The sequence below is a fragment of the Bos mutus genome, chromosome 26 (assembly GCF_027580195.1).
Source record: "Bos mutus isolate GX-2022 chromosome 26, NWIPB_WYAK_1.1, whole genome shotgun sequence".
Lineage (NCBI taxonomy): Eukaryota > Metazoa > Chordata > Mammalia > Artiodactyla > Bovidae > Bos > Bos mutus.
This window is the reverse complement of record NC_091642.1, coordinates 41754558-41778008: the sequence shown is the minus strand read 5'-3', so window position 1 is coordinate 41778008 and position 23451 is coordinate 41754558. Positions and strand designations below refer to the sequence as shown.

The window sequence follows — 23451 nt, the reverse complement described above, 5'->3', positions numbered from 1 at the left end:
TTACTGACCAGGGATCAAACCCTTGTCTCATGCGTTGGCAGGTGGTTTCTTTACCACTGAGCCGTGAAGAATCTTAGCAGTTATTTAATTCAGAACCCATTTAATATAAATGGTAAAACAGATTTGCAAAGATCATTTTCTCCTGGTCATTTATTCTATGTAATAACTGAAAACCATGTCTCCTAACCTCAAATCCAGTATTTTTTCTACTGTACTATGTTATGTTCTCCTATCCAAATTGGTTTTATTATTTTAATCCCCAAAGCCAAAATAAAAACAGAAAATTTTAAAAAGGAAAAAAGAAGTATATTTTAATGTATTAGAACTCTTTCAGTTTCAAGTCACAGAAGCCCAACTCAAAATAGCTTAAACATAAGGAGACATTTATTGGCTTGTATAAACCTAAAAACTCTGACCTGGATCTAGATGTTTAACATATGTCAGAAATCTGTCTCTCAACTCTGTATTTTCATCTTTCTGTACTTTATTTTAGGCAGACTTTTCACAAGTAATGGCAAGGTAGTAGCTCTGGGTTTATGTGCTACTTTAGCAACTCCAATGGGACAAGAGCTACAATTCAAGCAAAAATTTCTAGATTAGGTTCTAGTTTACCTGAATTAGGATATGTTCTGATCCTTAACCAGACATTCTAGCCAGAGGCTTGGGGCATATATCCGAACCTGAAGACTAGGCCCTGCCTCTTTCTCCCTGCAAGTCACAGGGAGAGAGAGAGCATCCCAAAGAGGAAAGGATGCTACATAGCATTGTTGCTCTCTTCCCATTGCAGTTGCCAAAGTAGACAGCATATAAACCTGTAGCTACACAAAGAGAAAAATAGCAGTTTTCTGTTTCATATTATTCTCAAGGATTCTGTGGTTAATGTACCACTATTCAGCACACTGTTTATAATTAGTTTCATAGAACTGAAGCACAGTAATACTCTAAACTTTGGAGGTCTTTTGTCAGTGGGAAAAACAAGAGTTCTGAGAGGTTGTGAAGTCCTTCATTTTACATAGTTAGTATACATACTGTTAGAAAACCCAGGACATAGGAGTAAAAAAAAATTAGAGTCTTATTTAGGTTCAGATCTTGTTTTTGAACAAAGTGATTATGTACATTAGGACTGTTTTCTTATCCTTAGAAAAGATCTATCTTGTAAAGTGGTTGTAGTTTTAGGGATATATGTAAAATGTCTGGCATGTAGCTTAATATACAATAACTTGTGTCCATGGGGTTGCACAGAGTCAGACACGACTGAGCATCTGAGCATACACTGTTATATGATGTCATTATAATAATCACCATTCTTAAGAACCATATTTCTTCCTTTGTTGAATTACTTTCTTGTAATAATCTTATTGTGATCACTCTGAAACATGGGTTTCCAAATTTTCAAAAAACGGTGTCATGTTAAAACATTTACATTGTTTCTGAGTTTAGATGTGCCAGTGAGTAGTTTACTGAGGAAGAAAATTACTTTTTAAACTGAGGAATCTAGATTATAAGTTCATCTTGAAGAAGATGATATAAGAGGGTTAATGCACAGCAAAATGTGTAAAACTGGACCAAGAATACCATTTTATATTAACACAGGGCACACTCCACAATGCAGACTTAGCAATAATAGAGTGTTAAACATAACATCACAATATATTAAGCAAAAAGTGGAAGAAATTAGAAAAATTGATAGCAGTGCTAGTAGAAATCTTTTTAACGTACTTTAAGGTACGTACTTTAACGTATGTGCATGCTCCTTTGCTCAGTCGTGTCCAAGTCTTTGTAACCCCGTGTACTGCAGCCCACCAGGCTTCTCTATCCGTGGGATACACCAGGTGAGAATACTGGAGTGCATTGCTGTTTCCTCTTCCAGGGGATCCTCTGGACCCAGGGATCAAACCTGTGTCTCCTGCATTGGCAAGCAGATTCTTTACCACTGAGCAAGCTGGGAAGCCCTCACTTGAAGATCAGAAAGATACAAAATAAGAAGATATGTAAATTCCTTGAATAATATAATAAAATCCCATAAAATATATTTGTTTTCTCATTTTAAAAAGTCATAAATATTAATAATTCATTAGGCCAACCATAAAAATCTCACCTCCAAGTAGAAATATCTAAGCCCCATACCTTTGTTATAATTCAGTAGAATGAGAAAATTTGTTAAAATGTTTAATCAAACCAAATCAACTATTTGGAAACTTAAAAACTCTTTAAATTTTGGGTCATTGAAGAAATAGAAATTCATATTAGGTATTATTAAAATAATAGCAAATTGGAGAGAGATGGATTAATAAAGATGAAAGTATAAATTTATGAGTTAGCAAACAGTAAGCCATTTGAACTAATAAATCCAAACACTCATTGTATAAAAATGCCATTAAAATCAATACATCTTTTTGGAAGCCAATCAAAGGAAAGAGAGAAGAAAACAGAAAGATGTTAGGTTTGAGAAAGGAGATAGAACTACATATTCAAATCTATGCTAATGAATTTGAAAATGTCAATGGAAAATGGACAGTGTTTTAAAAATTATTTTAATTGGAGGCTAATTACTTTACAATCTTGTGGTTTTTGCCATACATTGACATGAATGAGCCATGGGTGTACATGTGTCCTCCATCCCGAAGCCCCCTCCCGTCTCCCTCCTCATCCCATCCCTCAGGGTTGTCCCAGTGCACTGGCTTTGAGTGCCCTGTTTCATGCGTTGAACTTGCACTGGTCATCTGTTTCACATATGGTAATATACATGCTTCAGTGCTATTCTCTCCAATCATCCCACCCTCGCCTTCTCCCACAGAGTCCAAAAAAGCCTGTTCTTTACATCTGTGTCTCTTTCACTGTCTCACCTATAGGGTCGTCATTACCATCTTTCTAAACTCCATATATATGCGTTAATATACTGTATTGATGTTTTTCTTTCTGACTTCCTCTGTATAATAGGCTCCGGTTTCATCCACGTCATTAGAACTGATTCAAATGTGTTCTTTTTCATAGCTGAGTAATAGTCCATTGTGTATATGTACCATGACTTTCTTAATAAGTATGTTATCATAAATGTTTCAAGGTGAAATACAAAGTCTGAATAGACCATCTAAGAGTGAAAATGTGTAGGAGCCTTCAAGAAGTAAGTAACAGATTTGTATTTCAGCCTGCTATAATACCTTGAAGCATCAAATGATTATGTTATGTAAATTCGTCCAGGTATTGGAAGGGATGTAACTTCCCAGAGGATTGCTCACATTGCCCTCCTACCTCAGTGTGATAAGGATAACATTTTTAAAACCAGAAAGCATAATACAGGGGAGATTAAATAGTTTGGCCAAAAGTAAGAGTAAGTGGAAGGGAGTTGTGAGAAATAAGAGTAGAAAATGAAGTTGGACTGTATTTTTATGTTTGTTAAAAAATTACGGGCTTCTCTGGTGTTGCTCAGTGGTTAAGAATCTGCCTGCCAAGCAGGAGACGCAGGTTTGATCCCTGGGTTAGGAAGATTCCCTGGACAAGGAAATGGCAACCCACTCCAGTATCCTTGCCCGGGAAATCCCATGGACAGAGGAGCCTGGGGTTGTGAAAGAGTTGGACAAGACTTAGCAACTAAACAACAAACATGAGGAATTATAGTATTTAATAAACTTGTTCTTATTGGGGTAGACACTGGGAAGCCATTTAACATTTTGTTTATGTGATTAATCTTATATTTTTGTCACATTAAAAGTGTGTTTCCTTTGCTCTATGATAGTGATGGTATTAGAAGAGATTTGGCCCTCAGATGCTGGAGAAAATAGTAAGTGAGTAATTAAAAGAGGTTGGTCCATGCAAAAATATGAAAGCTTCAGCTCTGATATATTGTTTTTTACGCACTTGTAAGATTTCCAGCTCAAAATGTCCAGCCATGTAAATTCTGGACTGGGAGTGAGGAGTGAAGTCATATTGAGAGACACAGTTTTGGGAGTTAATGTGTAAGATTTATAATTAAACTACTGAAGTAGATGGGGAAACAGTGGAAACAGTGGCTGACTTTATTTTTCTGGGCTCCAAAATCACTGCAGATGGTGACTGCAGTCATGAAATTAAAAGACCCTTACTCCTTGGAAGGAAAGTTATGACCAACCTAGACAGCATATTAAAAAGCAGAGACATGACTTTGCCAACAAAGGTCCGTCTAGTCAAGGCTATGGTTTTTCCAGTGGTCATGTATGGATGTGAGAGTTGGACTATAAAGAAAGCTGAGCACCGAAGAATTGATGGTTTTGAACTGTGGTGTTGGAGAAGACTCTTCAGAGCCCCTTGGACTGCAAGGAGATCCAACCAGTCTATCCTAAAGGAGATCAGTCCTGAGTGTTCATTGGAAGGACTGATGTTGAAGCTGAAACTCCAGTACTTTGGCCACCTGATTTGGAGAGCTGACTCATTTGAAAAGACCCTGATGCTGGGAAAGATTGAGGGCGGGAGGAGAAGGGGACGACAGAGGATGATATTGTTGGATGGCATCACTGACTCAATGGACGTGGGTTTGGGTGAACTCTGGGAGTTGGTGATGGACAGGGAGGCCTGGTGTGCTGCAGTTCATGGCATCGCAAAGAGTCGGACACGACTGAGTGACTGAACTGAGACTGAAGTAGATTGGATTGATGTAAAGAGGGGATAGCTGAGATCGATTTTGGGGGGAACAAGAAGAGAAGAATGGCCATAAAGATAAGAGAATATCTTTAGAAAGTGTATCCTGTGAAAGAAGCAGGGAGTTTTCAAAATGGCAGCCAAAAATATGAGCCACAATGATAGTAGGAAAACAGTAGAATGACCACTAATGCCCATTAGAACTAAAGACTTTTAAGAAATCAGCCTTATGCTAACAGACTTCCAGGAGTTAAGGAGACTTCTCTTCAAGAGTTTATAGAGAGAGAGAAGATGGAAGTTTGAGAGGGATATAAAATTTTGGGAGAGAATAGGTTTTTGGTCTTAGAGTTGTTTGCTTGTTTTGGATAAAGAATGAGTTACCTGAGCTTTTTATTAGGATGGACAGGTGGAGAGAATAAAGGCCGATGTCAGAGAGGCGATAATTAATAGAACACTTGCAAAAATGGAACCAGTGTGAACATGAAGAGACACTTCTATAAAATTTCAGCACTAAAAAGATTTTAAGGTGAGAGAAAATAATTCTGAGGGTGCTCACATTGGGTTACCTCAGGGTTCCCAGTAAAATGAGAACTTAGTTCTTAGACGGTGATGTTTGCGACTGGACAGAGAGGTGGATAAACAAAATGCTGAAAACATTGTAGTCAGGTGTTAATAAGTGTATACCAGAGGAAAGAGTTATTGAATGATACAGATTTGGAATTGGTGAGGCTAAGTAAAGACAGTAGAAATGTAAGCTAGAAGGAATAGTGGGAGGAACACTAAACATCCTCCTGGCCGGTGAATTAAAAGGGAATTGAAGAAGCAGTGGCTGCCTTTTGAGATGATGGCCAGAAATGTGATGCTAAGTCAACCTGTAGAATGCTAAGTGTAGCTAAAATTAAAGTGGTTTTAATGTTTTACTTGAGGAAAAAAAGTTAAGAATATAAGTAATTTTCTGGGAGAATATTTAATGGTAGAGAGTAGAACTACATTTTGGGGATGTAGTTAGAGACCAGTTTAGCTTAAAAATTATTAATTCAAGAATAGAATTGATTTTTATTAGTCTGAATTTAATGAAAAATGGAAATTTTTGAACATGTAATTTTTAATCTTCAACAGCTTTTAAAGGTCAGCCCTCTTCATATATGTAGAATTTTTGAAGATCAGTAAGTTCATTTCTTAGATTTTTTAAAAAAGATATATATTTAAATTTAATCTTAATATTCAAGATGCTGTAGGTAAAACATGCACATGAATCATTGTTTTCAGTGAATGCATTCAGGATATATGATGTTTAAAGTGTTATAAATCACATTGTCAACTTAGTGTGGAAGTTTTAGTCATTTTACTTCAAATCCTAGATTACATTGTGATTCATTGTACTGTTATTTAAATTTTAGTTAGGTGGATCACGGCTGTGAGAGACAAGAATAGAGTGAGAACAACATTTCAAGGGCTTATAGTACACATTTGGACCTTCCAACTTTCTTTTTTTTTAAACAAAGCTAGAGCTTATTTATTATCAAATATAGAGATCTAACATAAAACTAAAACTGATTTGGTGGTGCTGAACTCTTAGCATTTGCTTGTCTGTATCTCTAAAGCTTCAGATTTCTCCACAAGTTTTAAATTTCTTTTAATTTGGGCACATTGAATTTGAGATGCTGGTTAGCTAACAGATAAGGATTGCAAAGTTAAGATACAGAAGACTAATTTTACATAATTTGATAGTAAAATAATACATTTAAAGTTACATTTTCCAGCATTTTTCTTTGAACTGTGTCAATAATTTTGATTCTTGTAATTACACATTAATTACTCATTGCTAGCAGCTATTAGATTCATATAGTATTTTTTCTCTATGCATTTGCCTTTTTGTTAAGGATTAACTGGGTTTCTAAAACCTGTACTACAGATAAACTACCAATCACTTGCTACTTGAATAAAATTAAAACTTTGAAAATCTTCTAGTTATTTCATGCACACTTATACCAAGAATGAAGATAAGGACAAAAAAGATCATCTTTCATTCCACTAAACCCCAATAAATAACTTGACAACTTGGTCGGTTTCCATTGATTTAATTTTAAAATTTTAATTTGATTTTAATTTTAGACTAGATTATAAATATACATGGTTCAAAAAAGATTCCCCACCCCCCATCCATCTTGTGTGTGCTGTTTCCCCCAACCTGCTTTGCAATTCTGTATTTTATCTTGATAAACATGAAGAGGGTTTTTTTGGGGGGACAGGGTTAAGTGGCAATAAGTAATGTGATTTAGAGAATAATTTTAAGCTTAACAGTTTTTAAAATTTAATGATAATTTTTACATTGGTATTTGTAGCAGCTCTTAAAATAACACAGCTTTAGTTCTGTTTGTTTAAGAAAATATGTAGAACTAAAAATACTGCAGTTCCAAAAATTATACCTTAAATATTTGGTAGAATTTCTAAAATCACTGATTTGGATTTCTGTAACATTTTGTTGTTTTAGCATGGTTTTGTGTTAACTTCATTTAGTGTTCAATCCCCATGAGAATCTTGTGAAGGTAGTAGTATTGTCTTCATTTTCCTGAAGAAACAAAATTTGTGTTTTGACTATCAGCATTCACATCCAAGTCTCCTGATTGAATGATCTTTGTACTATAGCCGTAATCTTAGATTTTGAAGTGACTTTTATCCATTATTTGGCACTTTATATATTTTTTTAATCGTAATAAAATCATACTAACCTTTGTGAAAGTACTGAAATGAATACCTGTATACCTGCCATTCAACATACTTATCTTTAAACTTATATAAATGTACTTTCTACTATTCATTGGGGAAGGAAAGCATAAAAGTCCAGAGATTTTAATACATAGGGCAATTTAGATGCTGCTATAACATCTAAAAGAGAAATACTGCAAATTCTAGGTTGAATGTTTAAATTTTCCTGAAGTAATATTGTGTAACAGGAAAAGAAACCTTCAGTAAGTTCCCTAATACCTCATTTATTCAGCCCATTAGTGAATGCATTGTTACACACATTAGATTTTTTTTTCTTGAGGTAAGTCAGGGTCTCCATTTAAACACTACATGAATTGTATATATTTTTAGCATTTGTATATTTGAGAGTCCCTTGGACAGCAAGGAGATCAAACCAGTCAATCCTAAAGGAAATCAACCCTGAATATTCATTAGAAGGACAGATGCTAAAGCTGCAGCTCCAATACTTTGGCCACTTGATGCGAAGAGCTAACTCATTGGAAAAGACCCTGATGCTGGGAAAGTTTGAGGGCAAGAGAAGAAGGGGACGACAGAGGATGAGATGGTTGGATGGCCTCACCAACTCAGTGGACATGAGTTTGAACAAGCTCCAGGATATAGTGAAAGACAGAGAAGCGTGGCATGCTGCAGTTTCATGGGATTGCAAAGAGTCAGACATGACTTCACAATTGAACAACAGCAAGAACATACATAACTTTTCTAAAACATTATGTATTTCCAAGGTAACACAGTAGCTCAGGGACACCTAAGTACCTTTGTTTTCAGGTTATAGCATACAAGCATATGTGTCAGCCACATACTCTTGTTTTTGTTGGGTTCTAAAGCCAACATCTTTTTTGCTGCTGCTATTTCTGTCTCATAAAGGCAATATGCCTTTATTTAGTTTGCTGATTCTTTGCCTAGAAAATAAGTATCCAGGTTTGTGAGGAATTTTGTTCTATAAATCCTTGTGGGGAACCCTATGTGTGAAGGCTTTTGACAGTTATTTTGGATATGCACTGGCCTTTGCTTATTGGGTGCATGGTTCAAAGATTGTTGTGACCATTGAATAGATGGGAGTGTTATGATAATTGTATTTTAAGGGAGAAGAGTTTATTATGATATTTCCTTCATATTGATGTTGCTTTGATTTACTCTATTACCGAGCTAGATTTAAATGTTAGATCATTTAAGGTCAAATTTTTAATGTATATATATTCTTCAGCAGATACAATGAAACTTTTCTTTTGACTTTGCCTTTTTGTCTTTTTTTGTCTGTTCACCAGGGAGTAACTATTCCCAGTCAGAGGCGCTATGTGTATTATTATAGCTACCTGTTAAAGAATCATCTGGATTATAGACCAGTGGCACTGTTGTTTCACAAGATGATGTTTGAAACTATTCCAATGTTCAGTGGTGGAACTTGCAGTAAGTGCTCTAAATTCCCATCCTTTCATTTACTGTAACCCTTTTCTTAACATATGTAGAAGTTTATAAAAAATCTAGAAAGAAATTTACCACACTTAAACTTTATTCAAGTTTGTGTATTTCTGAGGTGTCCAAACTGATTACTTAAACTCAGCTCTTCAGCACACATTGGCCTAAGGAAGGCAAGACCATTGGGTCTGAAAGTCTTGAAGTCATTACATTTATGAAAGAAGTATTCTGTGCCACAACCACCAAATGCAGCCTATATTCTGACTTGGTGACTTAAAGCCTGTCCTGTCAGTGATTCAGTATGAGTGGTTGAGCATTGAGATTCACCACTTCAGTGGTGTTAGGGTAGGAACCAATTCCTCAGTATCTTAGGAAGACCAGATATTAATAGAAATGGTGATAAGAACGTTAAAAAGAAAACAGTTACAAGACATGGCAACATGCTGAAGTATATTGATTGAGTGTGGAGTATTAGAGAAAACCTAGATTTAGATCTGAGTTCCAGTGCTAAAGAGGCTTCCCAAATGGCTCAGTAGTAAAGAATCACCTACTAGTACAGGAGACATGGATTTGATCCATGGGTGCCCTCTCGGGTGATTCCTTTGGAGGAGGAAATGGCAACCCTTTCCAGTATTCTTGCCCAGCAAATCCCATAGACAGAAGAGCCTGACGGGCTGCAGTCCATGGGGTCAAAAAGAGTTGGACATGACTAAGTGACTGAGACCCCTCTGTCCCCCCGCCCCCACCCCAGTGCTAGAGTCGTCATTAATGTGCTATGTAACCAAGGGCACATCATCTTCCTCACCTCTCTTTGTTTATCAATAATATGAGGATATTTTGAAATCTGAAACTTCCTAGAAAAGTACTAAATGAAGATCATGTCATTGATGTCTGCCTTTAATTTATCTCTCCCATCCTAACCTCTGTAAGCCTACCTCAGTCCTCCTGGTCCTTTTCTGCTTTTCTCCTATTTTTTGCCAGAGTTCTTAAGCTAGACTGATAGGAACCTTAAAACCTTGACCCTAAGCAGGTGGTCACGAGAGAACACGTGGAAGTGTTAATGCGGACCTATAAAAGAACAGACTGTGCTGCTTTTTTCTGTTAGAGTTTCTTGTATTAGTTTCTGTCTTGGAAGTGGTTAGTTTTTTTTTTGTTTTTTTTTTAAATTTTATTTTATTTTTAAACTTTACATAATTGTATTAGTTTTGCCAAATATCAAAATGAATCTATCACAGGTATGGTTAGTTGTATTTTCACGTTTGTGTCTGTGTCTGCTCAGTTGTGTCTGACTCTTTGTGACGCCATGGACTGTAGCCCGCCAGGCTCCTCTGTCTATGGGATTTTCCTGGCAAGAATACTGGAGTGGGTTGCCATTTCCTATTCCATTTCATGTTTAAGAACTGTGTTTTGTTTATTTAGAATACAATTTTGTAGTTTCTAGATAAGATGTAACTGTATTATTTTTCTAATACCTCTAACAGTATTTCAGTGATGCTTTGCAATTTGTTGGTGGCTTTATTTTTTAGCTTAAAGTTTTCTTCTTGACAGTATTTATGTAATTTAAAGGCTTTCTGACCCTGAATTAATTTATACCTAGAGAATTAATTTCTTTATGTTGTTTGTCAGGTGTGATCACCTTCATTAGATCTTTCCCGTATTCTTAGGGCAAGTTAACTTTATTTATCAAAGACCTTAACATAGCATGTGGAAGACTTCAAAGAGACCCCATTGATGTTTTTGTCATCTCAGTACAGTTTTAAAAACTGCTGAGTACAAGATACTATGCTGTCAAGAGGTGATTGACATAGGAATTTAGATTTATAGCAGAGAAGGGAAAGGAAAAAAACACGCAAAAAACTCATGCTCTTCCTATAGTGTTAGAGATCAGTGTAAGAGCCAAATGGCAAGATATAAAATATTACAGAAATAAACATTTAGTTCAGTAATTTTATCTACTCTATTTTTTTTTTTCCGTATTGGTCTCTAGCAAACATCTGTTAATTCTCCCAGTTGTGCTCTACCTTTAAACCTATGTGTTGTATATGTCTGTGTATATTGGACCTCTCAGTATTATGTTTAAACTTAGCAAGTTACTACTGAGATCTGTTTAATCTTTACTAATTTTCTAGTTCTTTGTTTACATACTATGATTCAATACTGTCTAGTGAAGCTGTAATATATAACTAAATGTGTGGTTGTACATGTAAATTACAAATAGTATATTCAGAAAAATCAAGTTGGGGGGAGTTGTCAAATAGTTTCATGAAGGAAGTCCAGATCTTTATTGAACATTGGAGAAAGCATACAATTTAGATTGGCCTTTAAACCAAAGAAAATTACAGGCAGTAGGAAATAGCTTGAATTGAAGCACAGCAGAAGGAAATGAGCTGGACAAGAAATATAGAGATGGAGAATAGAATAGGAATAAAATGTGTGGCTGACTGTTAGAAGACTCCGGATAGGCATATCAGACTTGATTTGATAAATACTAGTTGTCAGTGATCATAGCTTAAGCTGTAGTTGGGTACAGTTTTGTAGAAAGTAGTGATTGCACGAGGGAAGAAAAAACAGTGAAATTTAAACAATTGAATTAACATGACTTTCTTTAAGCCAGGTATGCTTTGCTAGGGCAGTCAAATGATTAGTTTTTCTTTTGCCATTTATATCTAAATATTTTACTCTGGTCAGGTGAATAAGTCACAGAAAAGGGAAGAAAGAAAAGGGAATCTGAGACTTGGAGACATGAATGTTGATATTTTGGTTTTAAACATATGTTTTAAATCAGGTAAAGGTGAGCCGTTTACATGAACATATTCACTTGGTACTTGAAAGTATGGATTTGAACTTATGTGAAAGATATGTCATATTTTGAGAAGCATCAGGAACAAGACATGGTAGTTAAGCGTTTCATATAAATTTGGAATAGGGCTAGAATATGAAATCAGTCCTGGGTGTTCTTTGGAAGGAATGATGCTAAAGCTGAAACTCCAGTACTTTGGCCACCTCATGGAAGAGTTGACTCATTGGAAAAGACTCTGATGCTGGGAGGGTTTGGGGGCAGGAGGAGAAGGGGACGACAGAGGATGAGATGGCTGGATGGCATCACCGACTCGATGGATGTGAGTTTGAGTGAACTCACGGGAGTTGGTGATGAACAGGGAGGCATGGCGTGCTGCGATTCATGGGGTTGCAAAGAGTCGGACACGACTGAGCGACTGAACTGAGAATATGGGAAGGCTCAGACGAAAATAGTGTGAGGACTGAGACAAACAGGATTCATAATGGTTTCGGTTTAGGAGGAGGAAGAGGAATCAGTGAAGAAAACGAAACGTGAAAATAAAGTATCTTCTGCAAAGTTGTCAGGGGTTAACGACCTTTTTCTTATTTGATTTTTGTCTTAATATTTCTAAATAAAAAGTTGCTATCTTCTGTATATCTAAAAGGGTTAAAAAAGTTAATAAAAGATGATCACTGTGATTTTTCTCATAGTATATCAATATATGTCCATCCAAAAAAAAATTCTAAGTTTTATTTCATTTCTGTTCTATTAGAGCACCATTTATCCTATCAAAGACATATATATATATATATATCAGTTGTGTCTTAGTCAAAAGAACCATACTAATGTTGGACTTCTGTTAAGTTTGGTCTTATCTATCTAAAATGTGAAATTCATACTTTAAAGAAAATTGTCTTCTTTAGGGATTTGAGGGAATATTTTTCACTTATTAAAACTTTAGCTTAGTTTTTTGAGGAAATATCTAAGTAACACTAATTTCTAATAAGATTATTTATTTATATAATTCTAAAAGTCTTGAAGGCGCACATTTTAGATGTAGTTTAATTAAAATCTGTTAATTCAGATTTCACAGTTAATTTGCTTTTTAAACTCCTGAGATTAAGATGATCAGATTCTGAATTAGTGGAGTTTGAATTAATATGATTACAAGGCATTTTCATCCTGATTGGTTTTTATCACAGTTTTAAAATCATACTTTGTTCACTTCTTCAAGCTGGACTTCTCAGTGAAATTTTCAGTGTCAAATTAAGTCTTGTAAAATAGCTCATTGTACTTTGAATCTTTAGTCAAGGAAGTGAAGATTATTGATAGGTTGTTAGTGTAACATTTCTCTTTTTAGAGTTCCTTTTTCTCATCAATGTCTCACAAATCCATATTGCAGTAAACACTCATGCTTTTTATCAAGCTTACTGTTTATTTATTATGTGATTGATGATATTGCATTAAGTATTGTATAGATGAGCCAGTAGGTGTTTATTATAGTGGAAAATTTATTTAGCTTGAATAAGCTTTTTGCCTTGTCCAGAGTTGTGGTCACATTGATAAAGAATGTGATACATTTTCCCCCCCATATTTAAGGATGATGTCTTTTGGTGCTGAGAACTTTATGTCTATATATTTATGTATTTCTCATTTACTTTATGCAAGCTTATGTTTTTATTTCTTAATTATCTTGGTATGTTTTGAAACTTTAAAAACCCACTTCTTCCCTCCTCAGTTTAATTACTTTCTTTCTTAACTGCTAGGATCTTAATGTTCGTAACTTGAAGCCAAATTCTGTCATCAGTGTCATTAGTATAAATGTATTTATGAGCAGATTTAAAAAATAAAACACATAAGCCTTTCTTTTCACACTTAGCTGCCTTTTAATTGCATTGCTAATATAAACAATGTATTTTGAGATTATTTTATTTTTATTATTATTATTTTTTACCATTTATTTTAAAACAGACATGGACCAAAGTCAAAATACTTGTTAATGAAACTGGAATGTGCTTTGAAGAGAGGGAGATTGTGCTATAATTTGTACTTGATGTCTGTTGCATTTCTTTGCAGACACTTCAAATCTCTTTCTTCCTGTTTCTTGTGGTGGCTTTATATACCTTTAAAAATAAAATATGAATTATAGGTAAAATGAAATATGGTTAATATTTTTATAATTGTTGAAACTTGTGTTTATGGAATGTATTATAACTTTGTTATAGGTTATATTTTCTTTTTCTTAATGTGTAAGGATTGGTATTTTGTGGTTTTTATTCTGTGTTACAGACTTTAAAATACTGCAGCAAATACCTGTTTTAAAAGTTCCTTTTAATGTTACCTCATATTGACGGTACAAATTAGGGAAAATCTGGTATTGATTATATTTTGCTGTAGTTTATTTCCACTGATTTATTTCTATCTATCTACCTGTTTGTTATTTTCTATCTATTGATTTGTTTTAGTTGGGGCATTAAAGATGCAAAATTACTACTTTGTGTCTGTTGCTAATACTAATCATCAAAATAGCTTTTGACAGTTAAAGACATTTCCTGTGAAGTGATACTAGTATGTATTTGACCATGCAGATCCTCAGTTTGTGGTCTGCCAGCTAAAGGTGAAGATATATTCCTCCAATTCAGGACCCACACGACGGGAAGACAAGTTCATGTACTTTGAGTTCCCTCAGCCATTGCCTGTGTGTGGTGACATCAAAGTAGAGTTCTTCCACAAACAGAACAAGATGCTAAAAAAGGTTTGCTCTTTACTTTTTTTGGGAAAAATATCCAAAATAACCATACCTTGAATAGTAACCTCAGATCTTTTGCTTAAAGCATTTAGTTGGGCAGAAATCATTCTGAAAGGAGAGACTAAAAGATGTGTTTTCTGTCTGACATCTAATAAATCATGAATAGTTTTCTACTAAATCTGCACAGGCTTTGCTTACTATGGCATCAGTGAGCCATTATAGTGGTACATAGTCCTAGGAGAAGGAAAAGGCCATCTGACATTGTAATTTGAGATGAATTTTTCTTAACTTGGGTTATGCAGATAAATTCTGTAAAAATATTAAAGATTGCATATGTACCCCATTCAATCAGTTACAGTCCTTTTAGAAGAGATGATTGATGAAACCAAGAAGTAAGCATGGGGCACAAGTTTGAAAAAAAATTTTGGTCTGTTTGTAAAAATAAAATCTGTTTCCCCCATTTTGGTTAATGTTTGTTGAGACTGGGTCATTTTATATTTAGCTTCTTCAGATTTACTGAGTATTTCAATTTTTAGCTAGGCGAGGAATAAATATGAAGAGGAAGTAATAAAGAATGAAAAAATGTGGTATTTAAATATACACGTTTAGAAAGTCAGTGAGGTTTGCATCTCACTGAGCTATGTTTAGAGAATATAGGAGCTCATTTTAAAACAGTCTTGGTTTAAAATACTAAGTGTGAACATTTAAGGTGAGCCTAAGGTGCAGAATATTTAGATAGTAACGAGCAGAAACAGTGGTTGTGTGTATTGTTCCTGCCTCCTAAACATACCAGCTAGTAGTGTATCACTAATCTTTAGACAGTCTCCATAGTCAGATTGATTTCCTTTTCCTGAATTTTAGCTTTTTATTGTTGTTGTTGAGAGAAAATAAGGAAGCTTCATTTACTACAAAAATTTTGACTTGTATTTTGCTTATCAGAAGAAATATATTTTTCTTTATCCAGAATCCAAGTAGCTAGAAAATCACAAGATGTAAAACTGATTTTTTTCACCAGAAACCCATTTCCTATGTGTACTATATAAATAAAAGTTAAGTATATCTCCATAACTTTGAAAATATATTTTTCAATAATCCAAGAGGTATTAATAAATGTTTTGCAGTTAAGGTAAACTTTTTCTTTTATTCATTGTAAGACTAGCACACATAAAAATTTTATATTTTGCTTTTAAAAGTAAGCACCTGTATCACATTTTCAATACTTTTAGGAGTGCACTAATTCTTATTCTTCCAATTTACATTAACACATGTAAAATTGAAGGTTAAGTTAAATATTTATAATAATTTGTGTATCTTGAATTACCTTACATTTATTTCCATTTTATGTGATATTCCTTGCATGTTGTAAGAGTTTGGTGTGTTTTAAACAAAGCAGTTTTTCTATCATTAGTGCTTTAGCACAATCCACAGTTTTTGAAGTTTTAAATTTTACTAGTTTATTTTCTTCTGACTCTTTAAGTGAAGTATGTGTGTAGTTACTAACTCAGTAACTTTGCTAAAATAATTGAAATTAATAAGACATTTTAAAAAGACTTCTACCACATTATAAAATTGCTGTGCTAGGTGCTGTTAAAAGATACAAAAACATTTAAGACATAAGTTCCTTAAGGTTCTTACCATCTTCCCAGGAAAATAAACTTGAAGATAAATTAGAATAAAAGGTTTAAATGGCAGGTTAAGGTACCAGATAAGATGTCACAGGGCTGTACATCATTAATTGTCAAATGATGCATACAGGCCAGTTCCACTAATCAAGAGAGAACAGTTTCTATGTTGATCAGGAAAGGTTTGAAGTAGTGAATTTCTGATGTGATTTTTGTTTTAATTTACAAGACCTCGTTATTAGTAAGAAGTTTTTTTTTTTTTAAAGTGGGCATTTTGTAACAATGAAAAGTTGAAGTTCGTAACACCTTTCAGTGCTTCATTGGAAAGTTGTACTGACATTTCAGGAGCTTTTGTTAAAGTAAATTTTGTAATAGCTTGTTGAAACACAGAGGAAATTAAATCCATTTCTGAATTTTTTTAGTATATAATATAAACTCAACACTTTAAAAAACTAACATTAGACTAGAAAAGATATTTTACTTAAGGTATTAAAGTAAGTTTATTTTAGCACTTGTGGAACTACATTTTGGTCTAGATTTGAATTAAAGGAAACTTCCTATGGGAGTTAGATGCTATAGACAGATAACCCATAGATTGCCCAGTATTAGTTTTTGTGTTTACCTTTGTTGGGAATATTAAATAGCACATGGCATGATGTGTTCACTTCCTAGGACAAATGTTGAATAAATTAGCATTGTTTTTTAAAAAAAAATTCAAATATGCTTTTTTTTTTTTAAAGGACAAAATGTTTCACTTTTGGGTAAACACATTCTTCATACCAGGACCAGAGGAAACCTCAGAAAAAGTAGAAAATGGAAGTCTATGTGATCAAGAAATTGATAGTATTTGCAGTATAGAGCGTGCAGATAATGACAAGGAATATCTAGTACTCACTTTAACAAAAAATGATCTCGACAAAGCAAATAAAGACAAGGCCAACCGATACTTTTCTCCAAATTTTAAGGTCAGTTAAAAACATATTGACAAGTTGATGAGTGGCTCTGTGTGTTTGTTTTATTCTAGGTATATAGCTGGTGAAAGACTTGGACGGTTAATTTTTAAACTAAGTAAATTCATAAGCATTGTTCACGTAGCAGTAACCTAAAACTTTCTAATGAAATCCAGGATGCACAGAGAGTCAAAAGGCTACCTTTTCCTTACCCTGTTCTTTGCAATTTGGTGAAATACGGGGCATAGGTTGGGGAGGGGATTTAAGTTGAATATGAAGTAAGAATAGGTGAAGAAGGAAGTGGGAAGGAACTCAGCCCTTTAGGAATGATTCATATGGAATGTTTTCACTGCTTCTACCCTTCTCCCTCTCCATTTTGTTCTCAACTCCTTAGAGCGATCTTAAAAATGACTTGATTGTATCAGTCTTGTTTATACTTTTTAAAGATCTGTGGTTTTTTGATGGGACCTGCAGGAAACTGTATAATTTAGCATGGGACTACTTTCTACACCTAGTCTGGCCACATTCTCTTCCTGCAGTTCATTCAGGATGGTCTCTTGTCAGTTCTTCAGTTGCTTCAGGTCTTTCCAGTTCGTTTCCTTCTCCCTTCTCTCCAGCCCTTGGCCTTTCCCTGCCCTTCACTTGGCTGTCCTCCTTACATCCTAACCTTCGCTTCAATCTCATGTGCTCCGAAAGGCCTTCTCTGGTCATCCTCTCCTCTTCTTCCTTTTCTTTAAACTCTGCCTACCTCCTCTTGTTACGGAATTATTTGATTCATTTTACTTTTATCTATGTCACACGTATTTGTGTACTTTTGTTTATATTTATAGATGAGAATTCAAATCAGGTTAAAAATCTGACTTGTGAACATTCCCTAATGGTTGTTTGCCATTTTTTTCTTCTTCTCATTTCTTCTTCTGTATTGTACCTGATTTTTCTCTCTCCCTTTCGCCACACCCTCTTCCTTTCTTTTTTAAAATTCTCTCTTCATTCCATTTTTATAACATGTAGCAAACTTAATCATATCTTATAAGTTTAAGGATATTGCTAGTAGTAATAAAAATAAAGAGGGGCTACCTGTTTCAAGTGAAAATGGAGCTAATAAGTGCCTTCAGATCTTATATTTAAAGTGTTTTGAAGTGTCTTTTAGAATTTGTAAGTTTGTTTACTTTCTTTTCTCTGTCTACATTTTCCTCAGTTCCTAGCTTTTAAAGTGTGACTTACTCTAATTTTATTTTTTTTGTTTTAATGTTACAAGAGGTTTTATATTTGTTATTACAAATAAAGCTGTTGCAGTTATCAGTAAACACATATATCATCATATAATGGTAAGTGCTTTGGAAAAATAAAGCAGAGATAGGAGAGAGAGTGGCCTTGGTGTATTTTTTAGTGGGATGATTAGAGAAGGCCTCTCCAAGAAATTGACTTTAATTAGAGGCCTAAGTGAAATGAGGGAGCTATAAAATATCTGGGAAAAGAGGAAAGAGCAGATGTAGAAACCCTGAGACAAGAGTGAGCTTAGTGTATTTGAAGAGCAATAGATAAGAAATCATTTTGACTCACACACATCAGTCCAAGTGTGAATACATTGAGTGTGTTCTCCACAGGAAAGATGTAACCTGATTTTTGTCTTTAAAAGTTTCCTCTGTCCTCTCCTTTAAAATGAAGGCTAGAGGAGGGCAAGAGTGAAGCTAGGACACTAGTTGAAGGTGGAACTAAAAGGCTTTCCTGATGGAGTGGTTATTGAATGTAAGAAAAAGAAGAGTGCATAATGACTCTTGGATCATGTGGGCAGGGCTGTAGATACAATAGACTGATCAAAGAATTGGATGTCAGATCTAATTTAAATCCCACATCCACTGCCTACTAGATACGTGGCCTTTAGCAAGTGTCCTAGCCTTTCTGAACTATAGCTTTCTCTCTTTTAAAAGAGAAAGACCTATCTTGTAGAGTTGTTTTGACAGTTATTCCAGCTCTGCTTGTAAAGGTCGTTGGTTCACTGTTTAGAGCGCTGTATGATATTAACTTTTTTATTACTCCCTTTCAGTGAAGTTTTTAGGGCGAATGGAATCCTAAACATCATTGTTAATGTTATCTGTATTAGAAAATACGTTGAATTTCAGACAGGCTGTAAGTGAAATATTCTTTTGAAACTCAACTCTTTGTGAGTTGAATTTTGTGATTGAAAAAATATTATGTGGACTGTTGAAATCAGTACATTTCTTTTGTAGAATTATTTCATTAATGCCTGTAGTTTATGCTTATTTAAAAAAACACGTAGTATATTAACATCCCAGTTTCTTTTCAGTGTATACCAAGAAAGAAAATGTAGGAAATCTTGAGAATGTCATTTAAAAGGCTCTTTAAAGATTATATATGTCATAGTACTTGAAAATGAATCTGATGAAGATATGTATCTTTGAGGGTGGTCAGATTTATTGATTTTTCATTTACACTTTCTCTTCTTTCTCTAGGTGAAGCTGTACTTCACAAAAACAGTAGAGGAGTCATCAAATCCAGAGGCTAGCAGTTCAACTTCTGTAACACCAGATGTTAGTGACAATGAACCTGATCATTATAGATATTCTGACACCACTGACTCTGATCCAGAGAATGAACCTTTTGATGAAGATCAGCATACACAAATTACAAAAGTCTGATTTTTTTTTTTTATCAAGAGGGATAAAACACCATGAAAACAAACTTGAATAAACTGAAAATGGACCTTTTTTTTTTTTTTTTAATGGCAATAGGACATTGTGTCAGATTACCAGTTATAGGAACAATTCTCTTTTCCTGACCAATCTTGTTTTACCCTATACATCCACAGGGTTTTGACACTTGTTGTCCAGTTGAAAAAAGATTGTGTAGTGTCATGTATATACCTTTTTGTGTCAAAAGGACATTTAAAATTCAATTAGGATGAATAAAGATGGCACTTTCCCATTTTATTCCAGTTTTATAAAAAGTGGAGACAGACTGATGTGTATACGTAGGAATTTCTCATTTTGTGTTCTGTCACCAACTGAAGTGGCTAAAGAGCTTTGTGATACACAGGTTCACATCCTACCCCTTTGCACTTGTGGCAACAGATAAGTTTGCAGTTGGCTAAGAGGAGTTTCTAAAAGGTTTTGCTACATTCTAATGCATGTATTCGGGTTAGGGGAATGGAGGGAATGCTCAGAAAGGCATTTGTTGTGTGCTGGACTCTGGACCATATACCATCTCCAGCTATTTACACGCACCTTTCTTTAGCATGCTACAGTTATTAATCTGGACGTTTGAGGAATTGGCCGCTGTCACTGCTTGTTATTTGTGCATTTTATTTTTTTTAAGCATATTGGTGCTAGAAAAGGCAGCTAGAGGGAGTGAATCTGTATTGGGGTACAGGAATGAACCTTCCACAACATCTTCAGAATCCACAAATGAAGGGATTTAAAAGTAATGTGGTCATAGATAAGAAACACAGCAACAATGACTTAACCATACAAATGTGGAGGCTATCAACAAAGAATGGGCTTGAAACATTATAAAAATCGACAATGATTTATTAAATATGTTTTCTCAGTTGTAATGACTGCTCCATCTCCTGTGTAATCAAGGCCAGTGCTAAAAGTCAGATGCTATTAGTACCTACATCAGTCAACAACTTACACTTACGTTATTAGTTTTCAATCATGTACCTGCTGTGGATGCTTCATGTGCTGCCTACAAGCTTCTTTTTTCTCATTAAATATACAATATTTTGTAATGCTGCACAGGAAATTTCAATTTGAGATTCTACAGTAAGCGGTTTTTTTTTCTTTAAAAATTTATGATGCACTTATTCAATCCAATAGATGTCAGCCGTTCCACCCTTTTGACCTTACACATTCTATTACAATGAGTTTTGCAGTTTTGCACATTTTTTAAATGTCATTAACTGTTAGGGAATTTTACTTGAATATTGAATACATATAATGTTTATATTTAAAAGGACGTTATTTGTGTTAAAAAGGAAATTAGAGTTGCAGTAAATTTTCAACACTGCACAAATAATAAGTCATTTACTTTTTCAGTAGAAATTGTCCCACATAATGCTTTTATCAATTTGCTATTGAAAGAATAGATTTTTTTAAATGTGCAGTGTTGAATCATTTTTCATAGTGCTAGAGTTAGGATTAGGGCTTCAGTTTCACTTCTTAAATATCATATATTTGATATGCCCAGACTGCATATGATTTTAAGCAGAGTACAACTACTATTGTAAAGTTAATGTGAAGATATGATTAAAAATCATTTTTTTCCCAGAAATTTGATATCTTTCAAATTACACCTTGACCTTGAAACATTTGACTATCCAGCCAATTTATTTCTTATTGGTGTAAAATCTCATTTTCAATAACTTATTGGTGCTGAAATTGTTCACTAGCTGTGGTCTGACCTAGTTAATTTACAAATACAGATTGCATAGGACCTACTAGAGCAGCATTTATAGAGTTTGATGGTAAATAGATTAGGCAGAACTTCATCTAAAATATTCTTTAGTAAATAATCTTGACATGTTTTCCATACCTCGTCAGTTTCATTCAAAAAATAAGGTTTTAAAATTTTTTAACAAAGCGGTTAGTATTTACACATTTATATTTAAACACTGATATGTAGAGAATTGATTGACTGCTCATAAGTTAAATTGGTAAGGTTAGAGACACCTATTCCTCAGCCCTTATCATTGAAATTTATCTCACCTTGTCTTTCATAAAAGCTGAAAACTGTTGACTAAAATGAAAATCAACTATTTGTGTTTTGAAGATAGTTATTAATACTGTTGTTTGTTATAGTTTTGGGCACAGTATATTAAAGCATAACTTGTATTGTTCCAATATGTAACATGGAGGGCCAGGTCATAAATAATGACATTATAATGGGCTTTTGCACTGTTATTATTTTTCCTTTGGAATGTGAAGGTCTGAATGAGGGTTTTGATTTTGAATGTTTCGATGTTTTTGAGAAGCCTTGCTTACATTTTATGGTGTAGTCATTGGAAATGGAAAAATGGCATTATATATATTATATATATATAAATATATATTATACATACTACTCTCCTTTTTTCAGTTACCATGCCCATAGAATTTGACAAGAATTGCTATGACTGAAAGGTTTCCGAGTCCTAATTAAAACTTTATTTATGACAGTATTCATGATTAGCCTGAAATGCATTCTGTAGGTAAATCTCTTTGAGTTTCTGGAATGTTTTCTTAGACTTTTTGGATGTGCAGCCGCTTACTTGTCTGAAGTTACTTGAAGGCATCACTTTTAAGAAAGCTTACAACTGGGGCCCTGTACCATCCCAAGTCCTCTGTAGCTCCTCTTGAACATTTTTCTGCCATTATTATTAAAGGGTAGTTGAGTAAATAGCATCACCATTTTTCACTGTGGCACAGGTTATAAACTTGAGTGGAGTTTACCGGCAGCATCAAATGTTTCAGCTTTAAAAAATAAAAGTAGGGTACAAGTTAATGTTTAGTTCTAGAAAATTTGTGCAATATGTTCATAACGATGGCTGTGGTTGCCACAAAGTGCCTCGTTTACCTTTAAATACTGTTAATGTGTCATGCATGCAGATGGAAGGGGTGGAACTGTGCACTAAAGTGGGGGCTTTAACTGCAGTGTTTGGCAGAGTTGCCTTCTACCCTGCCAGTTCAAAAGTTCAATCTGTTTTCATATAGAATATATATACTAAAAAATTTCAGTCTGTTCAACAGCCTTACTCTGATTCAGCCTCTTCAGATACTCTTGTGCTGTGCAGCAGTGGCTCTGTGTGTAAATGCTATGCACTGAGGATACACAAAAAATACGATGTGTACAGGATAATGCCTCCTACCAATCAGATGTCCATTTGTTATTGTGTTTGTTAACAGCCCTTTATCTCTTAGTGTTATAAACTCCACTTAAAACTGATTAAAGTCTCATTCTTGTCATTGTGTGGGTGTTTTATTAAATGAGAATATTAATAATTTAAATTGCTTAGGTTCATTGACATTTTAATGATGGGCAGCCAAATGTAATTAATAAGTTTTTTGTAAGGTTTTTTTTTAACCCCCTGCTGTCCTTCAACGCCTGCAGTTACATAAAAACATGGGCCCTTATCAGTTTGGGAGTAGAGTACCAATCTACTCATGTTTGAGAGGCATTTAGCTTTTTTAGGATCTTAGTCTAATACTTAGTAAATTGTTTCAAGCACAATTTAAATTGCACATATTAAATAATACGCTAATCCCAAAATGTTCACGATTTTTGAAAAATCATGCATATATCTATATATATATATATTCTACTAAGTGGGGTGTCTGAAGATAATTGCCCAGAATGGATTTGATATCTCAGATTTCAATTTTGTGGCTTTTCCATTCTTTGATTCTGTAATACGCCATCAACATGGGAAGCTTCATCTGTTCATTGTGACTTACGCTCTTTAAAAATTGATATTCCACAATAGTCTAAAGACTTCGTGTTCCTGAACTTAATCTTACTATTTCTCATATTTTTAAGAGCGCAAAAACTAAGTAA

The 23451-nt window shown here is 34.3% G+C and overlaps 1 protein-coding gene across 1 annotated transcript in view; it reads left to right on the top strand.

Moving 5' to 3' along the window:
- PTEN (phosphatase and tensin homolog) overlaps nt 1-22862 on the top strand; it is a 100374-nt gene extending 77512 nt beyond the window's left edge. The window contains exons 5-8 of the mRNA XM_070363759.1: nt 8649-8790; nt 14167-14333; nt 16690-16914; nt 19374-22862. Coding sequence (XP_070219860.1) covers nt 8649-8790; nt 14167-14333; nt 16690-16914; nt 19374-19559 — 720 coding nt within the window. The 3' untranslated portion in view covers nt 19560-22862. The remainder of the gene's footprint in view (nt 1-8648; nt 8791-14166; nt 14334-16689; nt 16915-19373) is intronic.
- Nucleotides 22863-23451: the final 589 nt, after the last annotated feature.